Below are 24930 nucleotides of genomic sequence, written 5' to 3' on the forward strand. Positions count from 1 at the left end.
GAATCCCGGGTTGTCACCTGGGTCACCAGACCTAGTGTCTGGTGAAATTTTCCACTCTATTCCTGTTCTGGTGACAACCAAAATTTGCAGTTTTCCTTAACTTTTGCTCTAGAAAATAACGATACCAAGGACAATTTTGAATCTCCCTAATGGGGGCACAAACAGCAATAAAAACAGATGTTCTAATCTATGTGCACTCTTATCGTAAAAAAAAAATTGCTTTTAGTTATACTTGTGTTATACTTGTGTGTGTAATGTATATACACAGTTAGGTCTGCATATACCGTGCTTCCCCGAAAGTAAGACCTAGCGGTAATTTTTGACGTACCGCTAATATAAGCCCTCCCCCGAAAATAAGACCTACCTCCACCAGGGCGGACTGACCATTCAGGCACTGCCCGAGGACCCGGGGTCACTGCAGGGCCCCATGAGAGGCTCAGTCCGCCCCTGTATGTGCTGATTCTGAAATAAGCAGGCATTGAGGGGACAGACAGTGAGGCAGGCACTTCGGACACCTCTCCTCCTCGGAGTTTCAGCAGAGGGGCGGGTCCACATCCCTGCCACAGGTGCTGAAGCCGGAGTGCTGGAGGGGTGGGCAGAGTATGCAGCAGGTAAGTATGTAATCCCCCGACCATGGTGACAGCACTGCGGCTTCATGTAGTAGGTAGGGGGGAGAAAGAGGGCAGAGAGAGAGGGGGGGAGGAGAGGGCAGAGAGAGAGAGAAGACAGAGAGGGGGAGGGGGCTTGCTTTAAAACGTACCTTTTTTTGGAGCTGGTGGAGAGATCAGTTAGGTTGCAAGCCGACGATCCCTGCAGGATGGATTGGATCTGCGGATTGGGGAGGATAATGGATCGAACACCTCATGCGACCAGTAGTGACACTGACCCTAGCCAAATGCAAAACTAGTGAAAAACAGTCAGAAAAGATGAGTAGGGAAAAAAATTTCTGTTTTAGGGGTCATCTCATCGTTGCCCATTTAGTGCACTTGTTAATTTCATTAACACCAAAGCAGCTGAAACTGAATAACAACCTCCTCTACTACTTAAATGACTTGATGTTATACTCTGAATAAAACATGATCTTTAATTTTTTTGAGCAGTGTATATATCCTATAGTTTGTAGATGCTATAACTTTCGCACAAACCAATTAATATACACTTATTGGGATTTTTTTTTTACCAAAGACATGTACAGTTAGGTCCATATATATTTGGACACAGGCACAATTTTCATACTTTTGGCTCTGTATGCCACCAGAATATATTAAAATTAAACAATTCAAATGAATTTGAAGTGCAGACTTTCAGCTTTAATTCAAGGGCTTGAACATAAATATCACGTTCGAATTTTAGGAACGGCAACCATTTTTTATACACAGTCCCTCCATTTTCAGGGGCTCAAATGTAACTGGTCAAATGAATATAATCGTAAATAAAATGTTCATTTTAAATACTTTTTTGAGAATCCTTTACTGGCAATGACTTTCTGAAGTCTGGATCCCATGGACATTACCAAAGACTGGGTTTCCTCCTTTCTGATGCTTTGCCAGGCTCTAACTGCAGCTGTCTTCAGCTGTTCTTTGTTTGTGGGTCTTTCTGCCTAAGTTTTGCTTTCAGCAAGTGAAATGCATGCTTAATTGGGTTGAGATCAGCTGATTGATTTGGCCATTGCAGAATATTCCTCTTCTTTTCCTTCAAAAGCTCCTGGGTTGCTTTTGCAGTGTGTTTTGGATCATTGTCCATCTGTACTGTGAAGAGCCATCCAATCAACTGTGCTGCATTTGGCTGAATCTGGGCTGACAGTATATCTCTAAACACTGCAGAATTTATCCGGCTGCTTCTGTCTTCTGTCACATCATCAATAAACGCCAATGACCAGTGCATTCCCATGCCATCACACTGCCTCCACCATGTTTTACAGATGATGTTGTGTGCTTTGGATCATGAGCTGTTCCAAGCCTTCTCCACAATTTTTTCTTCCTGTCATTCTAGTACAGATTAATCTTAGTTTCATCCATCCAAAGAATGCTTTCCCAGAACTGGTCTGGCTTTTTTAGATGTTTTTTGGCAAAGTCTAATCTGGCTTTTCCATTCTTCAGGCTTGTGAATGATTTGCAACTTGTGGTGAACCCTCTGTATTTGCGCTCGTGAAGTCTTCTCTTGGTTTTAGACTTTCACAATGATACGCCCACCTCCTGGTGAGTGTCCTTCACTTGTCTGGATGTTGTTAATGGTTTTTTATTTACTATAGAGAGGATCCTGCGATCATCAACCACTGTTGTCTTCTGTGGACGTCCATGCCTTTTTATGTTGCTGAGCTCACCAGTGCATTCTTCTTTCCTCAGAATGTACCAAACTGTTGATTTGGCCACTCCTAATGTTGCTGCTATTTCTCTGATAGATTTGTTTAGTTTTTGAAGCCCTACAATGGCTTGTTTCACTTGCATGGACAGCTCCTTTGAACTTGTGATGTGGGTTCACAGCAATAGATTCCTAATGCAAATACCACAATTAGAATCAACTCCAGACCTTTTACCTGCTTAATTGATGAAGAAATAATGGAGTAGCCCACACCTGGCCATGAAACAGCTTTTGATTTAATTGTCCAATTACTTTTGGTCCCTTGAAAAAGAGGGGACGGCTATTCTTAAGAGCTGTAATCCCTAAACCCTTCCTCCACTTTGGATGTACATACTCTCATATTAAACCTGAGAGTGTGCACTTTCAGCCCATATCCATTATATAACTACAACTTTAATATGTTTTGGTAAATACCTGGAAAAAAAACTAAAATTGTGCCTGTGTCCAAATATATATGGACATAACTGTGTGTGTATGTATATGTGTGTGTGTATATATATATATATATATATATATATATATATATATTAGCACTTCTGCCTGGCAGTACTAGGGTTGCTGGTTCATATCCCAACCACGGCTACACCTGTCTGGAGTTTGTATGTTATCCCTGTGCCTGCGTGGGTTTCCTCTGGGTACTCCGGTTTCCTTCCACACTTCAAAGACATGCTGGTAGGTTAATTGGCCCCTGTCTAAATTGGCCCTAGTATGTGTATGTATGAATGTGAGTTAGGGACCTTAGATTGAGGGTTAGGGACTAATGTGAATGTACAATATGTGAATGTATATAAAGTGCTGCGTAAATGGACGGCGCTATATAAATACCTGAAATAAATAAATGTATATTTATTCACAGAGGTTTCAATTTCTATGTGTGATCATCTACATCAGTATGATCTCTCATTAACTGCCGTCTGCCAGGAATGAATTTCTTGCATGTTGGAAAATCAGTTTGATTAATTTTTTGCCAGTTTATTGATAGTCATCTATGCGTTTGTTGAATCTGAGTCAAAAAGTAAAACATAATTTTGTTCATGGCAGCCTACGCCTCTCAGTAATTGTAATATTTTAATTCAGTGCCTGTCCTTGTCTTCTGCCTGTCAATCTGTATATCAACTGTTGTCTCAGAGGCTGGTCACAAGTAAGTTATTTTTTTTTTCAACCAGCAGGTTAAGCAAAAAACAAAACCTGACCTGATTCCCCCATCCACACAGATGTGGAATCCTCCCTGCTGAGCTATTGTATTCTGAAAGTGGGGAAAATCCAGCAGGGCAGTTGTACAGAAGTTGATCAGCGTTGATCTCTGCATGCACACACAACGAGCAGATTGCATTTGCTTTTTCCATGCTTCTGGGCATGTACTCAACTCCTGGACCAACAGCCTGGCTTGCTGTAGTCCAGCAAAAGATAAAAAAAAAAAAGATACAGGAAAGATTTGGAATTAAATGGGGGGGGGGGGAATTCACTGCACAGAACTGACTGCAGGAATACCAGTTTAGTAACTTTCAAGTGACGCTTCCATCTCCGGGAGTCAAAGGAGTCCAGTGTTACCTCCTACAGGCAGACACAGAGTTTGCTAAATCTGTACTGTGACACCTCACCCAGATTTCCTCACCGGGTAGAAAATAAAACCCTTAAGCTGCCCATTCAGAGTCCCTGCTAAAGCAGCCAATTTCAATCGATGTATGGACAGGGTCTGTTGATTGACTACTGTACAACCTCCCTGTTAGATTTTTGCCACAGGATCAGTGCCACCAGCTATAGCCAATAGTGTTGATCAATGTATTCTGAATTCTTTCTGAATTCTTTCTGCTGTCAGGATACAAAGGCACAGCATGGAGGATTCAATGTTCACCTGGAAAGTGTGGATTGGAGAATCAACTATTTTTTTTTTTTACCTGTTGGTTGAACAAAAAAACAATGAATCATCTATGGGCTGCTTTAAAGCACTTTAAAAGTTAGCTTGAATCAGAACACTAGGTACAATAGATATGAAAACACACCCCATTGTGCAGTTTTAGGAGTCATGGAGCTATTGCAGCAACATATTCTTTCTTTTTTAAAACCTCTAAATCAGAATAAGAGTAACTTATATATATCAATATTTATCTGAGCCTCATCGCGATCCAGTGATGTGATTGACAGCCTCAGCTGTCTCGGGTCTCTGCCTCCTCATTGGCTGAGACAGCAAGCGGGAGCCATTGGCTGAGACAGCAAGCGGGAGCCATTGGCTGAGACAGCAAGCGGGAGCCATTGGCTTCTGCTGCTGTCAATCACAGCCAGTGAGGAGAGAGAGGGGGTGGGGCTTGGCTACGGTTCCGTGTGTGAATGGACACACGGAACAGTGGGTGCCCCCATAGCAAGCTGCTTGCTGTGGGGGCATCTACAGACAGGAGGAGCCAGGAGAGCCTGCGGGGGACCCAAAAAGAGGAGGATGCAGGTTGCTCTGTTCAAAACCACTACACACAGCAGGTAAGTATAGACATGTTTGTTATTAAAAAAAACAAAAATGAACCTTTTAGAATTACTTTAACGTGCGTTGGGGTGCTTTGGCAGAAATGCTGCATGCACTGTACGTTGGACAGCTAATTCAAATGAATGGGTTGCCTTAAAGCAATGCTAAGATAAAAGTAAAGGTCCATTCACACAGGAAACTGGAACATCCTGTGAATTCAAGGGGCAAGAATCTATTAATGGAATGACAGGGGTGCAATGAGCAACTGAGTGTTCACATAGCCAACGGTTACCTGCGGTGATGCACATAGACTTCGCCCAGTCATGGGCCTCTGTCACTCACCGCAAGTAATTACTGGCAGTGCGAACAGAAGCTCTTCACACACATCTGTCAATACAGAAGGAAGCTGCCAATTCTTGCCTCTGGAAACCCCTGCATTTGCTAATTGCTTGTTGAATGCACCCTAAAGGTGTGTTAGGGTCCTTAAAGTTTACTTGCAGAACCCTTTATAATGTTGCGTTAGCAATCTGATTTTTTTTTTCTTCCATTCAGCTTTTGTAGTGTAGATGGGGTAAAAACTCTATCACGCTGCCAATAGAGCAGCAACAGTGTATCTAAATGCAAGAACAAGATGTGAAAGATGTGGTGGGTGCGTTGGTTATATTTCTTGATCATACATCCCAGGACACTGTGTTTTCATATCCAGTATGATAGGGTTATGCTGCCATACTCAGGTGATTGGACATTGGCAAAAAAGACAGGAAATTTCTTACCAGGCATAACCCCCCTCTCATCTAGACACGAGGCTTGAGTTTTTTGCTAGTGTCTTGTTGTGTTGGTCATGGCTGTGTAGTCTGCACAAAAAATATTTTAGCTAGTTTTTCTCAATATTCCATCTGGGATTAGGAGACTGGCTTATCCAGATCTAATGCCAGTCAGCATTAATCAGTTACTATTGTCAGCAGGCCATGTCTCACTGACAACAGGGGGGATTTAGGGCGTAAAGAGGTACCTAGATGTAGCGTTCCTTGCACTATGTCCCCTGTGGGTCAGGTAGTTCCATGTGACTGATTTCATTCACTTTTCTAGTCTTTCCACTACCTTCCTCCAGTGGGATTTTATCTGTTACTGGGTTACAACACCAGCTTTCCTGGAATTTTTTCTGGATTAGACCATCTTTGTTGGAAACCAGGTTTTTCTTTCCCACCTCCTTCCTTATTAGGAGGAGCCTACCAAAGAACCACCAAAGGAAGCGAAACACAACATTTCCAGAAGAGAAAGATGCAGAAAATTCCTCTTCAGGGGTATCCCAGGTTTCGTTTTTGTTTCAGACTCAAGAGGCCTTTTATATGAGGCCTTTCTTTCACCTTAATTTCGCAGACGTGGTCTGGACCAACTTAAAATCACCACTTTCTGAGTCCTCTATCCCAAAGGCTACAGGATTGGGGTTGTGGTGCCTGCCACAGCATCCCCAATCTTTCCCTTTACTCCTCATTTATGGACATGTTATACGCTGACTGCACTCAACCTGAAAAAGTCAAAATTATTTATTCAGCAATACCCCATGGAAAGTAAGTTCACTAAGAAATGGAGAATGCCTGAGGTGGGTCCAGTGGTTTACTGTTCCAGTGGACAAGGTCCCAGTATTTAACCACCTCCCGTCCGGCCGTTGTACAGTTGTGTTCAAAATAATAGCAGTGTGTTGAAAAAAGTGAATAAAGCTCAAAATCCTTCTAATATCTTTTATTTCCATACACACAAATGCATTGGGAACACTACACATTCTATTCCAAATCAAAACATGAAGAAAAATATATCAAATTTGTGCTGTTCCTCTAAAAAAATTGAAAAAAACATTCACTATATAAACTGAAAAATGTTTGAAGATTTTGCTTTCCTTTGAATCACTTAATTAATATTTAGTTGTATAAGCACTGTTTCTGAGAACTGCTGTACATCTGTGTTGCATGGAGTCAACCAACTTCTGGCACCTGTGAACAGGTATTCCAGCCCAGGATGATTGGACTACATTCCACAGTTCTTCTCTATTTCTTGGTTTTGCCTTGGAAACTGCATTTTTGATGTCACCCCACAAGTTTTCTATTGGATTAAGATCCGGGGATTGGGCTGGCCACTCCATAACGTCAATCTTGTTGGTCTGGAATCAAGATGTTGCACGTTTACTGGTCGTTGTCTTGTTGGAACACCCATTTCAAGGGCATTTCCTCTTAAGCATAAGGCAGCATGACCTCTTCAAGTATTCTGATGTATTCAAACTGATCCATGATCCCTGGTATGCGATAAATAGGCCCAACACCGTAGTATGAGAAACATCCCCATATCATGATGCTTGCACAACCATGCTTCACTGTCTTCACAGTGTACTGTGGCTTGAATTCAGTGTTTGGGGGTCGTCTGGCAAACTGTCTCCGGCCACTATACCCAAAAAGAACAATCTTACTTTCATCAGTCCACAAAATGTTGCGCCATTTCTCTTTAGGCCAGTCAAGGTGCTCTTTGGCAAATTGTAACCTCTTCAGCACATATCTTTTTTTCAACAATGGGACTTTGTGGGGGGCTTCTTGCAGATAGCTTGGCTTCACATAGGCGTCTTCTAATTGTAATAGTACTCACAGGTAACTTTAGACCTTCTTTGATCCTGGAGCTGATTGTTGGCTGAGTCCTTGCCATTTTGGCTATTCTTCTATCCATTCGAATGTTAGTTTTTCACTTTCTTCCACGTCTTTCAAGTTTTGGTTGCCATTTTAAAGCATTTGTGATCATTTTAGCAGCCTATCATTTTCTGCACTTCTTTATATGTTTTCCCCTCTCCAATCAACTTTTTAATCAAGGTTCGCTGTTCTTCTGAACAATGTCTGGAACGGCCCATTTTCCTCAGAATTTCAGAGAGAAATGCACTGTAGCCAGCATGTACAACATTTGTTGCCTTCCTTCCTTAAATAAGGGCAATAATTGGCACCTGTTTTTCAAAGAATGAATGACCTCACTAATAGAACTCCACTGCTATTATTTTGAACATGCCCCTTTCAATTAGTGATTCAATTACACAGAATCAGCAACATGCATGTCATGACTGTTGGGTCTGTTGGATTTCTATTACTCTACTACACCTGCTAGTAAATTATTTGCCATGTAGAAATATATTTTCTACCAAAAACAGTGATTGATCAGGATAGTGATGTCTGACTGCTATTATTTTGAACACAACTGTATATAAACGGCCGGACGGTGGCAGTGCAGGCTCGGGTGGCTGTTTATAAACAGCCTGCCTACCCCCTGCTTGTGCGCGCTCTCTGGGAGCGCGCAGCACCGCGATCCGGTGCCGATGTGTCCTCCGGACACAGTGGAACACCGATCGTCGGACGGGACCTCTGTGTGAGGTCTCGATCATGTGATCACTGATTGGCCAATCAGTGATCACATGCAGAGTAGTAAGCCAGATGTCACTTCTGACATCATTGCTTACTACCTGTGAAATCTGTGAATGATCACAGAGCTCACATGGTACAAGGCTATTCACAACAGCCTTGTACCATGTGACAAGCTGTGACCAATCACAGCTCACACAGTAGTTCTCAATGGCTGCAAGAATGCAGCTAGAGAGAAGGAGAAATTATTGTTTTTACAGCCTTTATGGGTGTAAAAGCAATCAGTGTAAAAAAAAAAAAAAAATCTTCATCACCTCCACAAGTAGTACAGTGTCACCATGGTGACACTGTACTGCTAGGGTGACAGTATGTAAAAAAACCCCAAAAAATAAGTAATATAAAAAAAAACAAAAATGTAAAAAAAAATGTTTAAAAATTGTAATTTTTTGTTATAAACTAATTTGTTTTGTTTTTTTACTAAAAAGATAACGGAATAAATTTTGGCCAAGATTTATGATGAAATATTATTTATTTGCAAAATTTTATAAGAAAAACACTTTTTTTTCAAAATGTTTGGACTTTTTCATTTACATAGCAAAAAAAATAAAAATCCCAGTAGTGAATAAATACCACCAAAATAAAGCTTTATCTGTCTCAAACAAATGCTAAATAATTCATATGGGTGCAGTGTTGCATGACCACGCACTTGTCATTCAAAGTGTGATAGCACTGAAAGCTGAAAATTAGCCTGGACAGGAAGGGGATAAAAGTGTATCGGATTTGAAGTGGTTAAGGATGGAGGGACTGCGGGATTACAATCTGCAATTGAGACTGTGTCACAGCCTTAAGGTTCGGGCTTCTCAGATGCTGAAGGATAGACACTCAGATCATGGGAATATCGAGTACGGCAGATACCTGGATGATTTCTTTGTGCCCTTAGTTTCTTGAACGCTGCTTTACCAACTCTGTCGTCTGGGCGTCCTGACGGTGCACATGCACAGGATTTTATGCCTGAAGTGTTGGTTAGCGGAGTTATCTTGTAAGAAACAAGCTGAATGCTTACCTTTTCAAGGGGAGGGTTTGTTCAGTCCTGCCCTGGATAATTACATCCAGAAGGTAACTGTGGGCTAAAGTACCCTGTTACCACTTAAAAAGAAGTCAAAGCCTGCAGTACAAAAACCTGCTACACCTTTTACCACAAGTCTCAGGCTTCAAGCTCCAGTCCCCGTTATGCAAGAAGACATGGATTCCAAAGCCCTCCAAGCCAGGAGACAAGTCCTACTTGCACTGAAGGGGTGCCTCCATTCACTTGGTTGGGGTGGACGTTTTGCAGGGGATATAGCTGACAAGTGGGTCTGCAACATAGTGGCTCGAGATTACAAGCTGGAATTTCAGAGCCTTCCCTCTCTGCACTTTATGCACTCAAATGCTTTCTTTGAATCTGCAAAAGGAATCTGTTCTTTTTCAAGCATTCAGTTATCTGCTCTCTCAGGGAGTGATCGTCCTAATCCCAAAGAGCAAAAGGTTTCATGGTTTCTTCTCTAACTCTTTACGGTTCCGAATCTGAGTGGCAATGTTCGTCCCATCCTGGTTCTTAAAAGACTTGACAGGTTTCTACAAGTGCCAGGGTTCTGGATGGAATCGGCACACCCAATAGTTGCCTTCCCCCAACAGAGACATTTTCTGGCATCTGTTGATATCTTCTTGCCTGCATATCCAAATATCCCAATATTCCCACCTCACCAATGGTTCCTGCATTTGTGGGGGAAGACTGCCGCTTTCAGTTTGTGGCCCTGCAGTTCAGCCTGTCCACTGCTCCCAGAGTATTCACCAAGATGCTTGCCCCAGTCTTGAGGCTCCTACGTATCTAGGGTATACCTTGCATAGGTTTTCAGAATTGAGCCTTAGTTTCAAAGGTTGAAATATTTAGGTCTGATACTGGACATCAAGAGTGATCCTCCCCCAAGACAAATTCACTGAGAGAAAGATAGTAGCGTCCTTAAGAGGCAGTTCCCTTTGCCCAGTTTCTTTCCAGATCCCTCCAACTGAATCAGGAGTATGGACCAGCATCTTGCTCAGCCTCTCAGAGGCAAACGCAGCAAAAACACTGAAAAACTCATATTTTTAACATGACTTTACACAGTTTAAGTTACCAGCGTTATTAAAACTCCCAGTGTGCATGGAGACTGATTCTCAGAATTTGTTTTATGTGAATGGACTCTACACATTACTACTTTCCTTATCCAGTACGCTGAGTACAATTCTCATTATTTGTTCATATTTTATATGTATGGCTGCTGCACATTACTTTTTCTGTATGTTGGATGTAATTCGCAGCATCTATCCTTATTCGGTATGTATGGACATTGCACAGTACCAATGATCTTGTTTTGTAAACTGGTTGTAATTCCCAGTTTTTGTTCTAAATCTGTATGTATGGATGCTGCACAGTGTCACTTCTCTTGTTCTGTTGTTTGGTGTAATTCTCTGTATCTCTTTCTTTACAGTAGCTGTAAATGCTGGTCATATGATGATATATGCAGAACAACAGTATTAGTTGTTATGCATATATCCTCATCTGTACAGTAGAACCTCTGTTGTTCTGACTATAGGGTGTAATTCTCAGTATTCATTCTAAAGCTTGCTATAGATGGGTACCATTTTTTTTTTCTTTTGTTCAGCAAGTGTGCAGGATTTCCCACCACTCTGGCCGGATCATTGTATTCTGATAGCAGGACACACTGAACATTGTATTCTGTCAAGGTACAGTGATCAGCAACTGCAACCACTGAACAGCAAAAGTTTTCCAACATGTACCTTTTGCAGGAGTTAATTAAATGATTCTTATGTCGAGCAGGAACGGCCACATGCTGATCAAAATTCCGCTGGCCCCTGCTAAAATTGCCAGATTTCAATCTGTCTATGGCAAGCTTTAGTCTATAAGTGTGGATGATGTGCAGTATCGCCTCTCTTAACTGAGCTGTCATTCACAACTGTCACATCTCTTTTTGTGGGATGCTGAAGTTGAGGCTTCCTGGCATTCAGCATTAGAGGCATAGCTCAAGTTAAGTGAGCCCTGCACAGTGATCAGTCACCCTCCAGTCTCCCTCCAGTCTCCCATCCATCTCCTGTCTCACTCTCTCCGGTTCTGAGATATTTGCAGTGTAAATAAATGTGTTTGCGTAGACGGCAATTAACTTACTTTGGCCCCCTGGATTAATTTAGTGGGGAATGTTCCTTCAGCTGTCCAGTACTGTGTCTGCTCTTTGCAAACACTTTGCTGGAGTCAGCCAAACATACAGTGCGCCCACCTGCCGGGACCGCAGCCATCTTACTGTGTCACTTCCATGGTGAAGGTGATTGCAGCAACGCCCCTGGGCCTAGAGATGCATGCAGGCGCTGAAACAGTTTGTGTCAATCCTACAAAAAAGCAACAATTTTTCACTGTCCCCATTTATTTTAGATTGTAAGCATGATGGTCAGACATCTAGCATTTTAAGAGCAGAGTCAACCTTCATACAGCTTTCCACACAGGTTTGCTAGATCTTCTGTTTGATTTTGCACAGGAGACAGTGAATTAGAACCCAAGTTCCCTAATGTGACTTAAACCCTAGGCAGAGATCACATTGGGGTTGATTTACTAAAGGCAAATAGACTGTGCACTTTTTTGCAAAGTGCAGTTGCTCCACAACTTAGTAAATGAGGCTAAGTTTCACTTTGCAAAGAATACCCAATCATGTGCAAGGAAAATTAAAAACCACAAAAACAGCATCTTTGCTTGCACATGATTGATGATGGAAGTCAGCAGAGTTTCCCTTCATTTAATAAGCTCTGGAGCAACTGGTCTTGCAGAGTGCAACTGCACTTTGCAAAGTTCACAGTCTGTTTACCTTTAGTAAATCTACCCTATCGTCTCTGACTATCAGGAGCATTGTAGGACTGATGAAATGTTGGGTTTTTTTTTTCCAATCAAACATAGTTGTGTTTGAGAAAATTTAAAGTAGAAGTTCAGAAAAAATCTAACTAAGGCTAAACCTACTCACCCCCATTCTAAGGCTAGTATTTCTAACCCTGTAAAGAAAAGATCTGCATACTTGCCTGTTCTGAAACCGCTCACCTGATCCTATGATCAGCTGTCAGCGGCAGTTCAGTGTAGAGGAGGGATAGCCGACAACAGATGCCCCATAAGAAGCCTGTGGATGACATCATCACCCAGGCATTTGCAGCTATTGTCGGCAATCTCTCCTCTACACTGAAGCCGCCACTGGGAAGATCATGTGACTGGACCGAAGCAGCTTCAGAATAGGTAAATATACGTATGTTTTCTTTACAGGGTTAGACAGAATAAACGTTGAATGGGGATATATAGTGTAAACTTAGAATGAGGGTGGGAGTAGTTTTAATCGTAGATTTTGATTGAACTTCCACTTTAACCCCTTGGTGCCGGCGCCTCCCAGCCCTTTAAGGGTTTCAGAAGCCGGGAGTTTAAGGTCATGTGACCGCCGTGATTCGCCGTCACGGCGGTCACATGATCGGGAAAGGTCCTGATTGAAAGACGAGATCAGAACCTTTCCGTGAGTACCGAACATGTGTGCTGGGAGCGTGCAGGGCACGCGCTCTCAGCACATGTTTTTGTTAATTGCACGCAAATGTGCAGCCGCTCGGCGTCAAGGCCCAGACGCCGGGAGGACTCACATTTGCATGCGGCCGGCATGAAGAGGTTAAGGAAACGCTTCACATCAAGTGTCTGCACTCATGCTGTATTGCAACAGGAAGCACACAACCATATATTGGCATGAAACAACAATTAAGCAGAACTTCATAAAGAAAAAAACAGAATAAATGAGTAGCTAGATTAAAGATATATATAAAAAAAAAATTTCTGCAATGTTCATCTTCAATTTAGAGATTTCCCTCCCCAAGTTATTTTTTTTGCCACTAGATGTTTTCAGGCTGATGGCCAGCATCATTCAGTCTACTTTTCAGGTTGTCCTGGACCCGCCTGCAGCCTGTGACTGGAAAGTGAAAGAATAAGCAGCAAAGTCATAAGCTTCTTTTTTGTTACTATGCTCTGCTCTCTCCCCCTATCAGCATGCCTCTTGTCAGCACATGAACTGACAGGCTCCTTATTTATGCTGCTTCTTCCTCTCACACTCCAGTTCTGCTGTACATGCACTACAAAGGGCTGATGCCAGGTCAAATTCAGGTAATTTCCCTGCTTGCATATACATAAAATAACTGCCCTAGAGTTCAGATTTAAGCATTGACGGAGTTAATAAAAGCATAACAAGTACAAATCTAGCATTACAACCATAAACAGCTGGTTTACGTCAAATATTCTACGTTTAGTGTTCAATAATTGTCTTTTAAACTTGCTTTATAAGAGGATCAGCAGGACACAACATTTTGTTTAGAACTGCTTAGCAGGGAGAAACAACTGCATATGTAATTATGTGCAATCATGGCTTCTCCCACATTGTAGATGATTGCAAACTGTATCTTGAATGACATTTTTTTAAAGCGTTGACACATAACATTTATAAATGAAGCAGATAACACATCTAAATCTAAAAAAAAGACAATCGTCCCCTTTAAGAGATTTAGGAGAGTATAATTTTGTGCACGCAGTTTGCTGGCCATGTGATGCAGCAGACAGCATAGTGACCCCCGCCTGGGAAGGGTCAGTCAGCTGGGGTCTGAGGATTAATGTCCTGGATTCTGGGACTGGACCAGTGAAGCATCACTTTTCAGTGAGTGTCAGCTGCGGAATGCGGGGCTGTTGGGGAAAGGGAGGGTATCCGGGAATAGGGCTCACCCAGGATTGATGTAGGCAGAGGTCTGCCTGAAAGTTGGGAGGTAAGCAGCTGGCCAGTGGCAGAGCTGCTGTAATTACCTGCAGGAGTCTGTAACTCTGCAGGCAGACAGGAGGATTAACAAACCATCAGAAAGATTTAGGCCCTGAATGTAATGTGCAGGCAGGGATGTGTGGGGTCCCACTATATCATGTGACTCCACTTTCCATCCCTGTAACCTCCAGATAAACCTGTCAGTAGTAGATGACTGGAAGAAATGGAGTCCAGCAGCTTTATAAAGGGGGAAAAGAAGCATAGTGACCTGTCGTGTGTCACAGATTCTGTACTGCAGCCTGTGCTGCCATATTCTGTACTCAAGCAACCTTTGCTTCTGAAAATACTCCATGCACTGGCTGTGCAGTCATATTTTACTTTGGACTAATGTAATTTTTTGTCCTTTCTCCATGCTCTGGCCTATGTTGTTATTACTTCTCTTCCCATCTCCGGTCTGTATTCTCATATCTTGCTCTTCCTGCCTGCTCTCATCTGTCATCTCTCACCCTTACTACCTGATGTGGTCTATACTGTCATCTCTCACCCTTGTTTCTAGCTCTGATCTATACAGTTGTCTCTCTCCCTTTTTATTAGTTCTGTTCTGGATTCTCTTCTTATACCCTCCCACTCATCTCTGGTCTTTATTATATTATACAGGATTTATATAGCGCCAACAGTTTACTCAGCGCTTTACAATATAACGGGAGACAATACAGCAACAATACAGTTCAATACAATGTCATTTCTCACTCTTCTACCCTGCCCTGGGTGTGTACTGTCATTCTCACCCCTCCTACCTTCTCTGGTCTGTTATCTCATTCTTCCTCTCTGCTCTGGCCTGTGATTGCTTCTAGTGCGCTTCCTCTCTCTGATCTTGTCTGTACCATCATTTATGAACTGAAGTTTGTGCTCAGGTCTGCACTTTCATCGTCATCAGCCTTCCCTGTTTTTTTCTAGTCTGTACTGTCCTACTGTCATCTATAGCCTTGCCTGTTTAATCTTGTCTGTATTGCCATCTGTCATGCTGCCTCATTGCTTCTGTATGTACTGTTTAATGCCCTGTCTCCATCTCTGACTTGCACTGTCATTTATTGTCCTTTTTTCCATCTCTGATCTGTACTTCCTATCTGCAGTGTTATCCTTCCTCCCTGCTCCAGGTCTTTGTTAGATTTTGTGTACCTGCTCTAGTGTGCACTGTCATTTGTCACCATGCTTCCCCTTTTCTGGCCTGTATTCTTTTGACTCCTTGTTTTCCTCCTGCAGAGGACTACTTGTTACCAGTCAATTAATTTTGTGTGGTGTTATTGTAAAATTCTGACTACATTCTGACATGTTTGAGCACCTTTCTTTTTCTGTGAATGAAATATTGCACAGCCTATTAAAGAACTGTAGCACTGACTACCGTTATCATTATCAATGTAAAATATCTTTAAAAAAAAACAAAAAACATTCACGAAATGTGTGCAGACATTGGTAGCATAGATCTTTCCGTGACATTCCAAAGAAACATTGGCATTTAACAATTTTCTCCATGTATGTATGGTCAGTTTCGTAGAAAAGTTGATTGGATATTTTTCCAGCTGTTCTTCATTATCTGCTTGAGACAATGTTAAGATTTCTGCATCATCTTAAATGTGAACTCTCAGGCCAAGATTATGTGTTCATACCGATTATTTAATTAAAATTTGTTTGGCTGCCAGATTGTGTGTGAATGCCCATCCACCGTCTTAGATTTTCTGGCAGCCCAACTGGTATCAGAGGGTGTAAAATTCTAGGCTATGTTCTCATTTTTTCCTGTCTCGCCTGATAGATGTTACTAGTACCAAGTTTCACAGACTTTCTGGTAACACTGAGCTGCTGTGGGGAATTTGACGTCCTCCAGGCTCTTCAGCCTGTTAACACTCTGCTTGCAGAGGTCAGAGCCCCACTTAACATAGTTTATTTTCCAGTGCTGGGTCCTTATTCTGAGACTCTTGATACTGTCGCTGTCTGCCCCTCCTAAGCTTCCCATGCTGTCCATTATAACATTAAGGGACAAAGGTGTCAGCTGCGCTATTCAATAAAAAAATGTTATGTGGGTTACTAGTACATTTTTTTCGTAGAGAAATTTGCACACTCTAGCATAGCACTATTGGACATGGAAAAGCCTTATTTACTGTTACAATGGCCATATATGTGACAATCGAATTGCTCAGCTTCTGTTTGGATTTCAATTCCCATCAAAATCAGAATAGAATTAAATTAAATGAATTATCCAGAAGAAATCCCAAATTGAATATGGGGGAAAGTCCTGTTGCTTTCTTTTATATTGCTTGAGAGGATCCTGCATCTCATGCTGGTATGTAGGTTAGATCTGGATGGTGTAACCATGAACTATTCAAGGGCAACAGAATACAACTGAAGTGGAAATTAATTATTCTTGTATCTTTTTTTTTTTTTCATAGTACACCATTGTTGTTTCATAGTACACCATGCCTTTAACTGAGGCCCATATTTTTCATACCCCACAGGCAGGAAGCCCTCCTTGCTGCCATCAGCGAAAAGGATGCCAACATTGCATTGCTAGAGCTGTCGTCCTCCAGGAAGAAGAAGACACAGGAAGAAGTGGCATCTTTGAAGAGGGAGAAGGACCGACTTGTTCAGCAGCTTAAACAGCAGGTAGGAACACTTCTCTAAATGTTTAAGGAATAATATAATGGTTATAGAGGTTCTCCATACAAAGGTTTTATTCAATAGGTATTACTTTAAATGTGGCCTCTGTCTAGCAGTACTGTAGTTTAGTTATTGGAAATGGTGCCATTCTGAGAAACAAAGGTTGCTAGGGGCTCCTGCCAAACATTTAATGTCAGTTTGCAGTCCCTCACCTTATGACTTGCTACAAAGTTACAGTGTTGCAGTTTGATCACTGTATGAGAAGAATCCAAAAGACAAACAAACGAAACCAGCGCTCCAATCCTCATGCAGACTAAAAGAAATTCAGGATGCCAGACGAAGAGGTGCTGCCCTTCAAAGATCGGGAAATCTGAACACTGGTGAAAAAGAGCAGACAAAGGCGCACTCTCATCTTGCATTACTGTGGTGTACCATGTGTTATTAAATAGACAAATGGATGTACACTCACAAACCAACGAAGATAAAAGCTGTATATGTGGTCCACAATAACAGTCACACAAATGCTGTGTCCTTAATAAGGATAAGCAAACGCGTTTCGGTAGATAAACCCCCTTCCGCAGAGCTAAGCTAAGGGGGTTTATCTCCCGAAACGTGTTAGCTTATCCTTATTAAGGACACAGCATTTGTGTGACTGTTATTGAGGACCACATATACTGCTTTTATCTTCGTTGGTTTGTGAGTATACATCCATTTGTCTATTTAATAAACACGTGGTACACCACAGTAATGCACGATGAGAGTGCGCCCTTGTCTGCTCTTTTTCACTGTATGAGAGGAAACTGAGGAAATGCTTCCTTCTGTCTGCAGCAAGCTGATGACATCATTTCAGCCTAAGCAATGTCACTAGCTGGAAACCAAGGACACCTTTTTAATGATAAAAGGTGGAGCTTTTCTGAAAAATTATGTTGTTGCTGTATATTGTAACTTGTCAGGAATTTATTCATATAGATTTGTAAATGTATGAAAGGTCCACTTTTAAGACATGGATGACTGAAACCTATTTATGTGTAACAAGCAGACCCTGCAGGGGGATGCTGCTGTTATTTGTCCTAAGCAAGGCTGGCATTTTATACATCTACAGCACGGTCAGCACTCTGTCACCTCTTGTAACCCTCTCCTGGCACAGGGTGAGCACCAGTGCTCTGCAGCTCATGAATCAGCAGCCAAGGTTGCCTGTGCCAGGCAGTTTAGTTTTATGCTGGCAGTAGTCTGTGTGTGATGGGGATGTAAGCCAGGGTGTGTGACATTCTGCAGACTGCCTGGTGACATCAGAAGGAACGGCTTCCAGCTCCTCTCCGCTCACACACGGAGTCAGATCTCATTTGGATTTAAGCTCTGGAGAGCAGCCATTTACTTGTGCTCTATGTTTGAAACCAACTGCCATACTGTCCCTTACCTCTATGTACTTGTGCTAAATTATTCTGGCCGCACATGTTCGAATTTTGGTCTATTCCTGTGAATCGGGCAAAATTCTAACCATGGGTGGGCCTGTTGGCACTGTCCAGCAAAATATACTTCGGTGCTGGGTGTAAAACTGTCAGCTGAACAGTCAACTGCAGTCATTGTTTGGGTATTCTAATGGCCACAGCTGGCAGGAGAGATTCAGTTGACGGAGGAATCGAGATTTTTCTCTTTCAGCCCACTGGGATGATTTAGAGAAATCTAAATGAGTATGGCCAGCTTTACCAAGCATCCCTGACAGCTCTCAGTTGTTATCATTCTATCCATGTAAAAGCAGGGACAATAGAGGCAACAGAGTATAAAGTATGATTCCAGCCAAACACTTAACAATTAAAATACATGAATATAATTTATTACACCTGCTAAATTCTTTCTAATTTTGTTCATATCGTCTTGTGAATTACACACTCCTTCCATGTAGCTTATAGCTACAAGTGTCTCCTCCTTTGCTTCCTTAGCACTCCACAAACACCAGATTTTCTCTGCCTCTTTTTCCTTTTTTTTGGAATTTTAAAAGGAAGTTGAGGAAAATCTTCCCAGTGGGGCACCTTATAGGGCTTAAACCCTCCCTTAATTCAAAGTGAAAAAACAAGTTTTGCCTTCAGTTTAACTTAAAAGGCAACCATGTGGGGTGCTAGCTTGTATGTCCAAATAATCTGGCTGTCATACAGATTGATGTAGGGAAAAGAAATGTTACCTTTTGCTCCCCCACTGCTTCAGGCTCCAAGCTCTAGTCTTACCCAGGGCTAAGAAATCTGCCCACCTTCTTGTGACATTGCTGGGCTAGTCACTGTGTTGCCATATTCTCCTGCATGCCCGAAATCACTGGGTATTTTTGCGCCCCTCCCAATGGCTGAATGGAGCAGCAGCAGAGGGCAGGAGAAGAAAGTATGGGTTGCTTGGGAGCAGTGACTTTAAAGTGGAACTGTTTTGCCCTTTGTAAGCTTGCCACCGGTTTTCTTTAAATACTTTCAGTCACTGACCAGGAACATGTATGCCGATAAGACATCCCTACTCTACTCACGTTTTCATGGTCTGCATGCTAAAGCACAATTTAAATGTAATTTTCTCGTTTCCACTGGTACAAGCTAAGCGAGCAAATTTTGTGTCACCATGATGCTGCCTGGGCTGGCCCATTTTTGATCTCAGGAGAGGGAAGGGAGGGCCTGTGACACACCCCAGGCAGAGAGATTTGAGAGGCAACACCACAGAGAATAAAAATTTCCTCTTTGTAATTCCAAATACTGAATCCTACATTAGTTACGGGAGTTCCGGTTTCACCGAGAGATTCTTTGTTTTTCCAGCATAATACCAAGCCGGGGAAAAGTGGTCAATATCCAAGAGAAAGGTGAGCTGTGTGGCTTTTAGCTTCTGGAGAACTACTACTCCCAGCAAGCCGGAAGGAGAGCATAGAATTTTATTAAATTGTAACTGTAACAGGGAAGGAAGTGATGGCATTGTATTTCTTGCCAAAATGTGCAGCACATATATTTGCACACTTTTTCAATTAATACAGGTATTCATTTAGCATTGACAATTTCTGCAGCTCTTACATGGAGAACATGCAACCCCCAGGTATGCAACCCCCAGGTGTGGAATTTGAACTGAGGACCACATTGCTGAAAGGCAGAAGTGCTAACCACTAGATCACTGTGCTGCCCACATATCTCTTAGTTTACGGACCTCCAGTGCTGACAAGTCCATGCTCCCCATCAGTGCCTCTAACATCTTCTCCACCTCATGAAAGTTTCTACACTGGGCATCCAATAATAATGTGCGTGTATTATCCCAGCACCTGACTCCATCTTCTACCAAAAACTCTACTTCATAGCAGTTATTTTGTTTAGACTTTAGTTCCTGAAGAAGCTGTTCCCAAAAAAGGCAGATAAAGGGCTAGTCTCCAGTATTGACTGTGCTCTCCCTGTAGCTGATCTTTTTTCCAATTGCTAAATTAGTGTCTTTTTCTAAACTCCGTCTTTGTGTGCAACTACAGTCAGGTCCATAAATATTGGGACATCGACACAATTCTAACATTTTTGGCTCTATACACCACCACAATGGATTTGAAATGAAACTAACAAGATGTGCTTTAACTGCAGACTGTCAGCTTTAATTTGAGGGTATTTACATCCAAATCAGGTGAACGGTGTAGGAATTACAACAGTTTGCATATGTGCCTCACACTTATTAGGGACCAAAAGTAATGGGACAATTGGTTTCTCAGCCATTCCATGGCCAGGTGTGTGTTATTTCCTCATTATCCCAATTACAATGAGCAGATAAAAGGTCCAGAGTTCATTTCAAGTGTGCTATTTGCATTTGGAATCTGTTGCTGTCAACTCTCAAGATGAGATCCAAAGAGCTGTCACTATCAGTGAAGCAAGCCATCATTAGGCTGAAAAAATAAAACAAACCCATCAGAGAGATAGCAAAAACATTAGGCGTGGCCAAAACAACTGTTTGGAACATTCTTAAAAAGAAGGAACGCACCGGTGAGCTCAGCAACACCAAAAGACCCGGAAGACCACGGAAAACAACTGTGGTGGATGACCGAAGAATTCTTTCCCTGGTGAGGAAAACACCCTTCACAACAGTTGGCCAGATCAAGAACACTCTCCAGGAGGTAGGTGTATGTGTGTCCAAGTCAATAATCAAGAGAAGATTTCACCAGAGTGAATACAGAAGGTTCACCACAAGATGTAAACCATTGGTGAGCCTCAAAAACAGGAAGGCCAGATTAGAGTTTGCCAAACGACATCTAAAAAAGCCTTCACAGTTCTGGAACAACATCCTATGGACAGATGAGACCAAGATCAACTTGTACCAGAGTGATGGGAAGAGAGAGTATGGAGAAGGAAAGGAACTGCTCATGATCCTAAGCATACCACCACATCAGTGAAGCATGGTGGTGGTAGTGTCATGGCGTGGGCATGTATGGCTGCCAATGGAACTGGTTCTCTTGTATTTATTGATGATGTGACTGCTGACAAAAGCAGCAGGATGAATTCTGAAGTGTTTCGGGCAATATTATCTGCTCATATTCAGCCAAATGCTTCAGAACTCATTGGACGCCGCTTCACAGTGCAGATGGACAATGACCCAAAGCATACTGCAAAAGCAACCAAAGAGTTTTTTAAGGGAAAGAAGTGGAATATTATGCAATGGCCAAGTCAATCACCTGACCTGAATCCGATTGAGCATGCATTTCACTTGCTGAAGACAAAACTGAAGGGAAAATGCCCCAAGAACAAGCAAGAACTGAAGACAGTTGCAGTAGAGGCCTGGCAGAGCATCACCAGGGATGAAATCCAGCGTCTGGTGATGTCTATGCGTTCCAGACTTCAGGCTGTAAATGACTGCAAAGGATTTGCAACCAAGTATTAAAAAGTGAAAGTTTGATTTATGATTATTATTCTGTCCCATTACTTTTGGTTCCTTAATAAGTGGGAGGCACATATGCAAACTGTTGTAATTCCTACACTGTTCACCTGATTTGGATGTAAATACCCTCAAATTAAAGCTGACAGTCTACAGTTAAAGCACATCTTGTTCATTTCATTTCAAATCCATTGTGGTGGTGCATAGAGCCAAAAATGTTAGAATTGTGTCGATGTCCCAATATTTATGGACCTGACTGTATCTTGGTTGAGGCAGGGCTTTGCTTCATCGTGTCACAGCTGCCCCCTCTGATCACTAGTGATCTAATGGCTGGTAGGGTAATGATCAAGCTTAAGAAGGAAGGTTTTGGTTATGTTAGTTTTCTTCTCTTAAAAATACTGGTTTTAGGGGATTTGTAAACCTCAATACTACAATACTGATGAAACTAAATGACTCCAGCCTGTGTTCTTTTTACATACTGCTGCATGAAGTGGTATAATCATTGTATATAAATTAAACTTTAATAAAAAAAGAAGCAAGAGGAGAGGTGAAGAAAACAGAGGCAGAGAGATCTTATCATTGAAAGTCCCCAGGTACAGCTTCCTCTCCAGCAAGGAGAACATTGTGCCATCTACATATCTAGTGAGACAAGCAATCTGAGGCAACCGTTCCCTAGATCAGAAAGTGCACTGCTGGTTTTCAGGTGAAATGCAAGTAATTAAGTTAAATAGTTCAGGGTACATCTTCACTTTTTGGTTCCGATTCACTTTAAAAAGTCCATTATTATATAAAAAATATAATGTTTGATTGTTGGTAAAGGCTTTATTCAGTGTGGGTGCGATTTAAGCAAGCCATAGATGATACGATTTTCAAATTGCTCAATTCCTCCATCAGCTCAGTCTGTGTTGATGGGGGAATGCCTTCCACAGAGCTATTGTATTCTACAAGTGGAGAGCCTTACCTGCTGACAGAATACAATGATTACTGCTAACAGCTACAGCTGCTGGCAGTAAACGCAGGCAAAAAAATCCAACAGGCTGGTTGCACTGAAGTCGATCAATGAATCAACTTCAGTACATAGCCTGCCTATAGATGGATCGAATCTTGCCCGGTCCATGCTGAACTAGCTGAGATGCGATCCCTCTATTTCTAGCTTAAGTCTTGAAAACTCATTGAAAAGAAGTGCCTGAGCAACAGGGTAAGATAGCCAATCAGAGGTTTTTCTCCTTCCTTATGAAAGTGGGAAAACTCCTTAGCTAGACAGCCTCAGTGGATAATGGGATTTACACAACCCCATTTGCAAATGTGTACATCCACTTAAGTGAATTTACTTTAAATACAATATATTTAGAATGGGCAGATTGTGGCGGCACTGAAATAAAAAATGTCAGGGTTTGCGATTGTAGAAGAAATATACATGTGTCCTCTCTACAGCAGCGAAAACCGTAACTCTGTAGAAATGATTTTGTCCAGACCCCTCCGCCCTTGACTCCAAATCTATTTCCGGAATAATGACAAGGTATGTTTAAAATAGAATGACCGGAGGGACCTTGCTGCAGAGAGAGTAAAGCTGGCCATACACTGTTATTTTATTTTTATATATATATATATAATTTTTTTTTTTCAGTCAGCAGACTGTACAAAATAAACTAAAAGATTCAAGCAGTCACACAAACAAGGCGAGTGGAGGATTCCCCACCACATTGTATTCTGACAGTGGTACCTGCAGGAAAGGTTTACCATGTCCCAAGTGGGGATAGCCACGCACTGATCACAATTCATCAGCTCCCCATTGAGCTGGCCCAATTTCAATCAGTGTGTTGCCAGTTTAAGGAAACAAACATTTTCCAAAGCTGAGAGAATTTTGCTTTATAACTTTTCACAAGTTACGGAAACGAATAAATTGTTTCTGACACTACAACCAAATAAGTATTTTTTGATTATGGTATTGTGGGTATTAATTTCAGACTATTGCACAGAAGACTAAAAATCAGAATGACAGATGGTTAATAGAGATGAGCGAATTATTCAAAAATTCGATTCGGCTGATTCGCCGAATTCGGGGAATAAATTCGATTCGAGGCGAATATATTCGCTGCGAATTTAACTTATAAAAAGGGTGTTTCTAGGCTTCAGAGAGCCTTTATATTAGTGCAGAACACTGTACCTTTAATTTAAATGCCCTTGGAGTCTGCTGGGGAAGAGAAATAATACTGTCAGTCAGTATGACATGCAGATGAGTGCCGTCGATCTTAGAATCACCGCACACTTCACTCATTTGGGCACTCACGGGGCCAAAACCAGAGTGTGGAGCCACAGTGTGGCGGTGGAGGCAGCAGCAATGGGAGGCCATACAGCACCCTATGACAAAATGGAACCCACCAGCAGTGTGAGGAGACCTGAAAGTGGCACATGGCAGAGTGTGGCGATGGAGACAGCAGCAATGGGAGGCCGTACAGGGACCCATGACACACTCTGGACCTGGCAGCAGCATGAGGAGGCGGTACAGGGGCCCATGACAGATTACGGGCCTGGCAGCAGCATGAGGAGGTGGTACAGGGGCCCATGGCAGAGTGGCGGAGCGTAAGCAGCTAAAATTGAAGGCCATACAGAGGCCTATGTTAAAAAGTCCCCCCAGCAGCAGCGTGGGGAGACGACTATCAAGAGTCCAATGGCAGAGTGGCGGAGCAGAAGCAGCTTCAATTGAAGGCCATACACAGGCCTAGGTTAAAAAGCGGAAGCCGTCAGCAGCGTGAGCAGACGACAGAGACACATGGCGCAGGGTGGCGGTGGATGCAGCAGTATTCGGAAGCCAAACACAGGCCTCGGTTAAAAAGCGGAAGCCGTCAGCAGCGTGAGCAGACGACAGAGGCACATGGCACAGGGTGGCGGTGGAGGCAGCAGTATTCAGAAGCCATACACAGGCCTAGGTTAAAAAGCGGAAGCCGTCAGCAGCGTGAGCAGACGACAGAGACACATGGCGCAGGGTGGCGGTGGATGCAGCAGTATTCGGAAGCCAAACACAGGCCTCGGTTAAAAAGCGGAAGCCGTCAGCAGCGTGAGCAGACGACAGAGGCACATGGCGCAGGGTGGCGGTGGAGGCAGCAGCAATGGAAGGCCATACAGCACCCTATCACAAAATGGAACCCACCAACAGTGTAAGGAGACCTGAAAGTGGCACATGGCGCAGGGTGGCGGTGGAGGCAGCAGTATTCGGAAGCCAAACACAGGCCTCGGTTAAAAAGCGGAAGCCGTCAGCAGCGTGAGCAGACGACAGAGACACATGGCGCAGGGTGGCGGTGGATGCAGCAGTATTCGGAAGCCAAACACAGGCCTCGGTTAAAAAGCGGAAGCCGTCAGCAGCGTG

General features: G+C 42.6%; 1 protein-coding gene across 15 annotated transcripts in view; it reads left to right on the forward strand.

The window, feature by feature from the left end:
• The window catches only part of ERC1 (ELKS/RAB6-interacting/CAST family member 1), a 352762-nt gene that overhangs the window by 274994 nt on the left and 52838 nt on the right, over positions 1 to 24930 (forward strand). For all 15 annotated transcript variants that reach the window (XM_089671795.1, XM_089671801.1, XM_089671796.1 and 12 more), the window contains one exon: positions 16562 to 16709. In XM_089671795.1, coding sequence (XP_089527921.1) covers positions 16562 to 16709 — 148 coding nt within the window. The remainder of the gene's footprint in view (positions 1 to 16561; positions 16710 to 24930) is intronic.

The sequence above is a fragment of the Staurois parvus genome, unplaced genomic scaffold (genome assembly GCF_062004578.1).
Source record: "Staurois parvus isolate SC_StPar_1 unplaced genomic scaffold, SC_StPar_1.0 ptg000114l, whole genome shotgun sequence".
NCBI lineage: Eukaryota > Metazoa > Chordata > Amphibia > Anura > Ranidae > Staurois > Staurois parvus.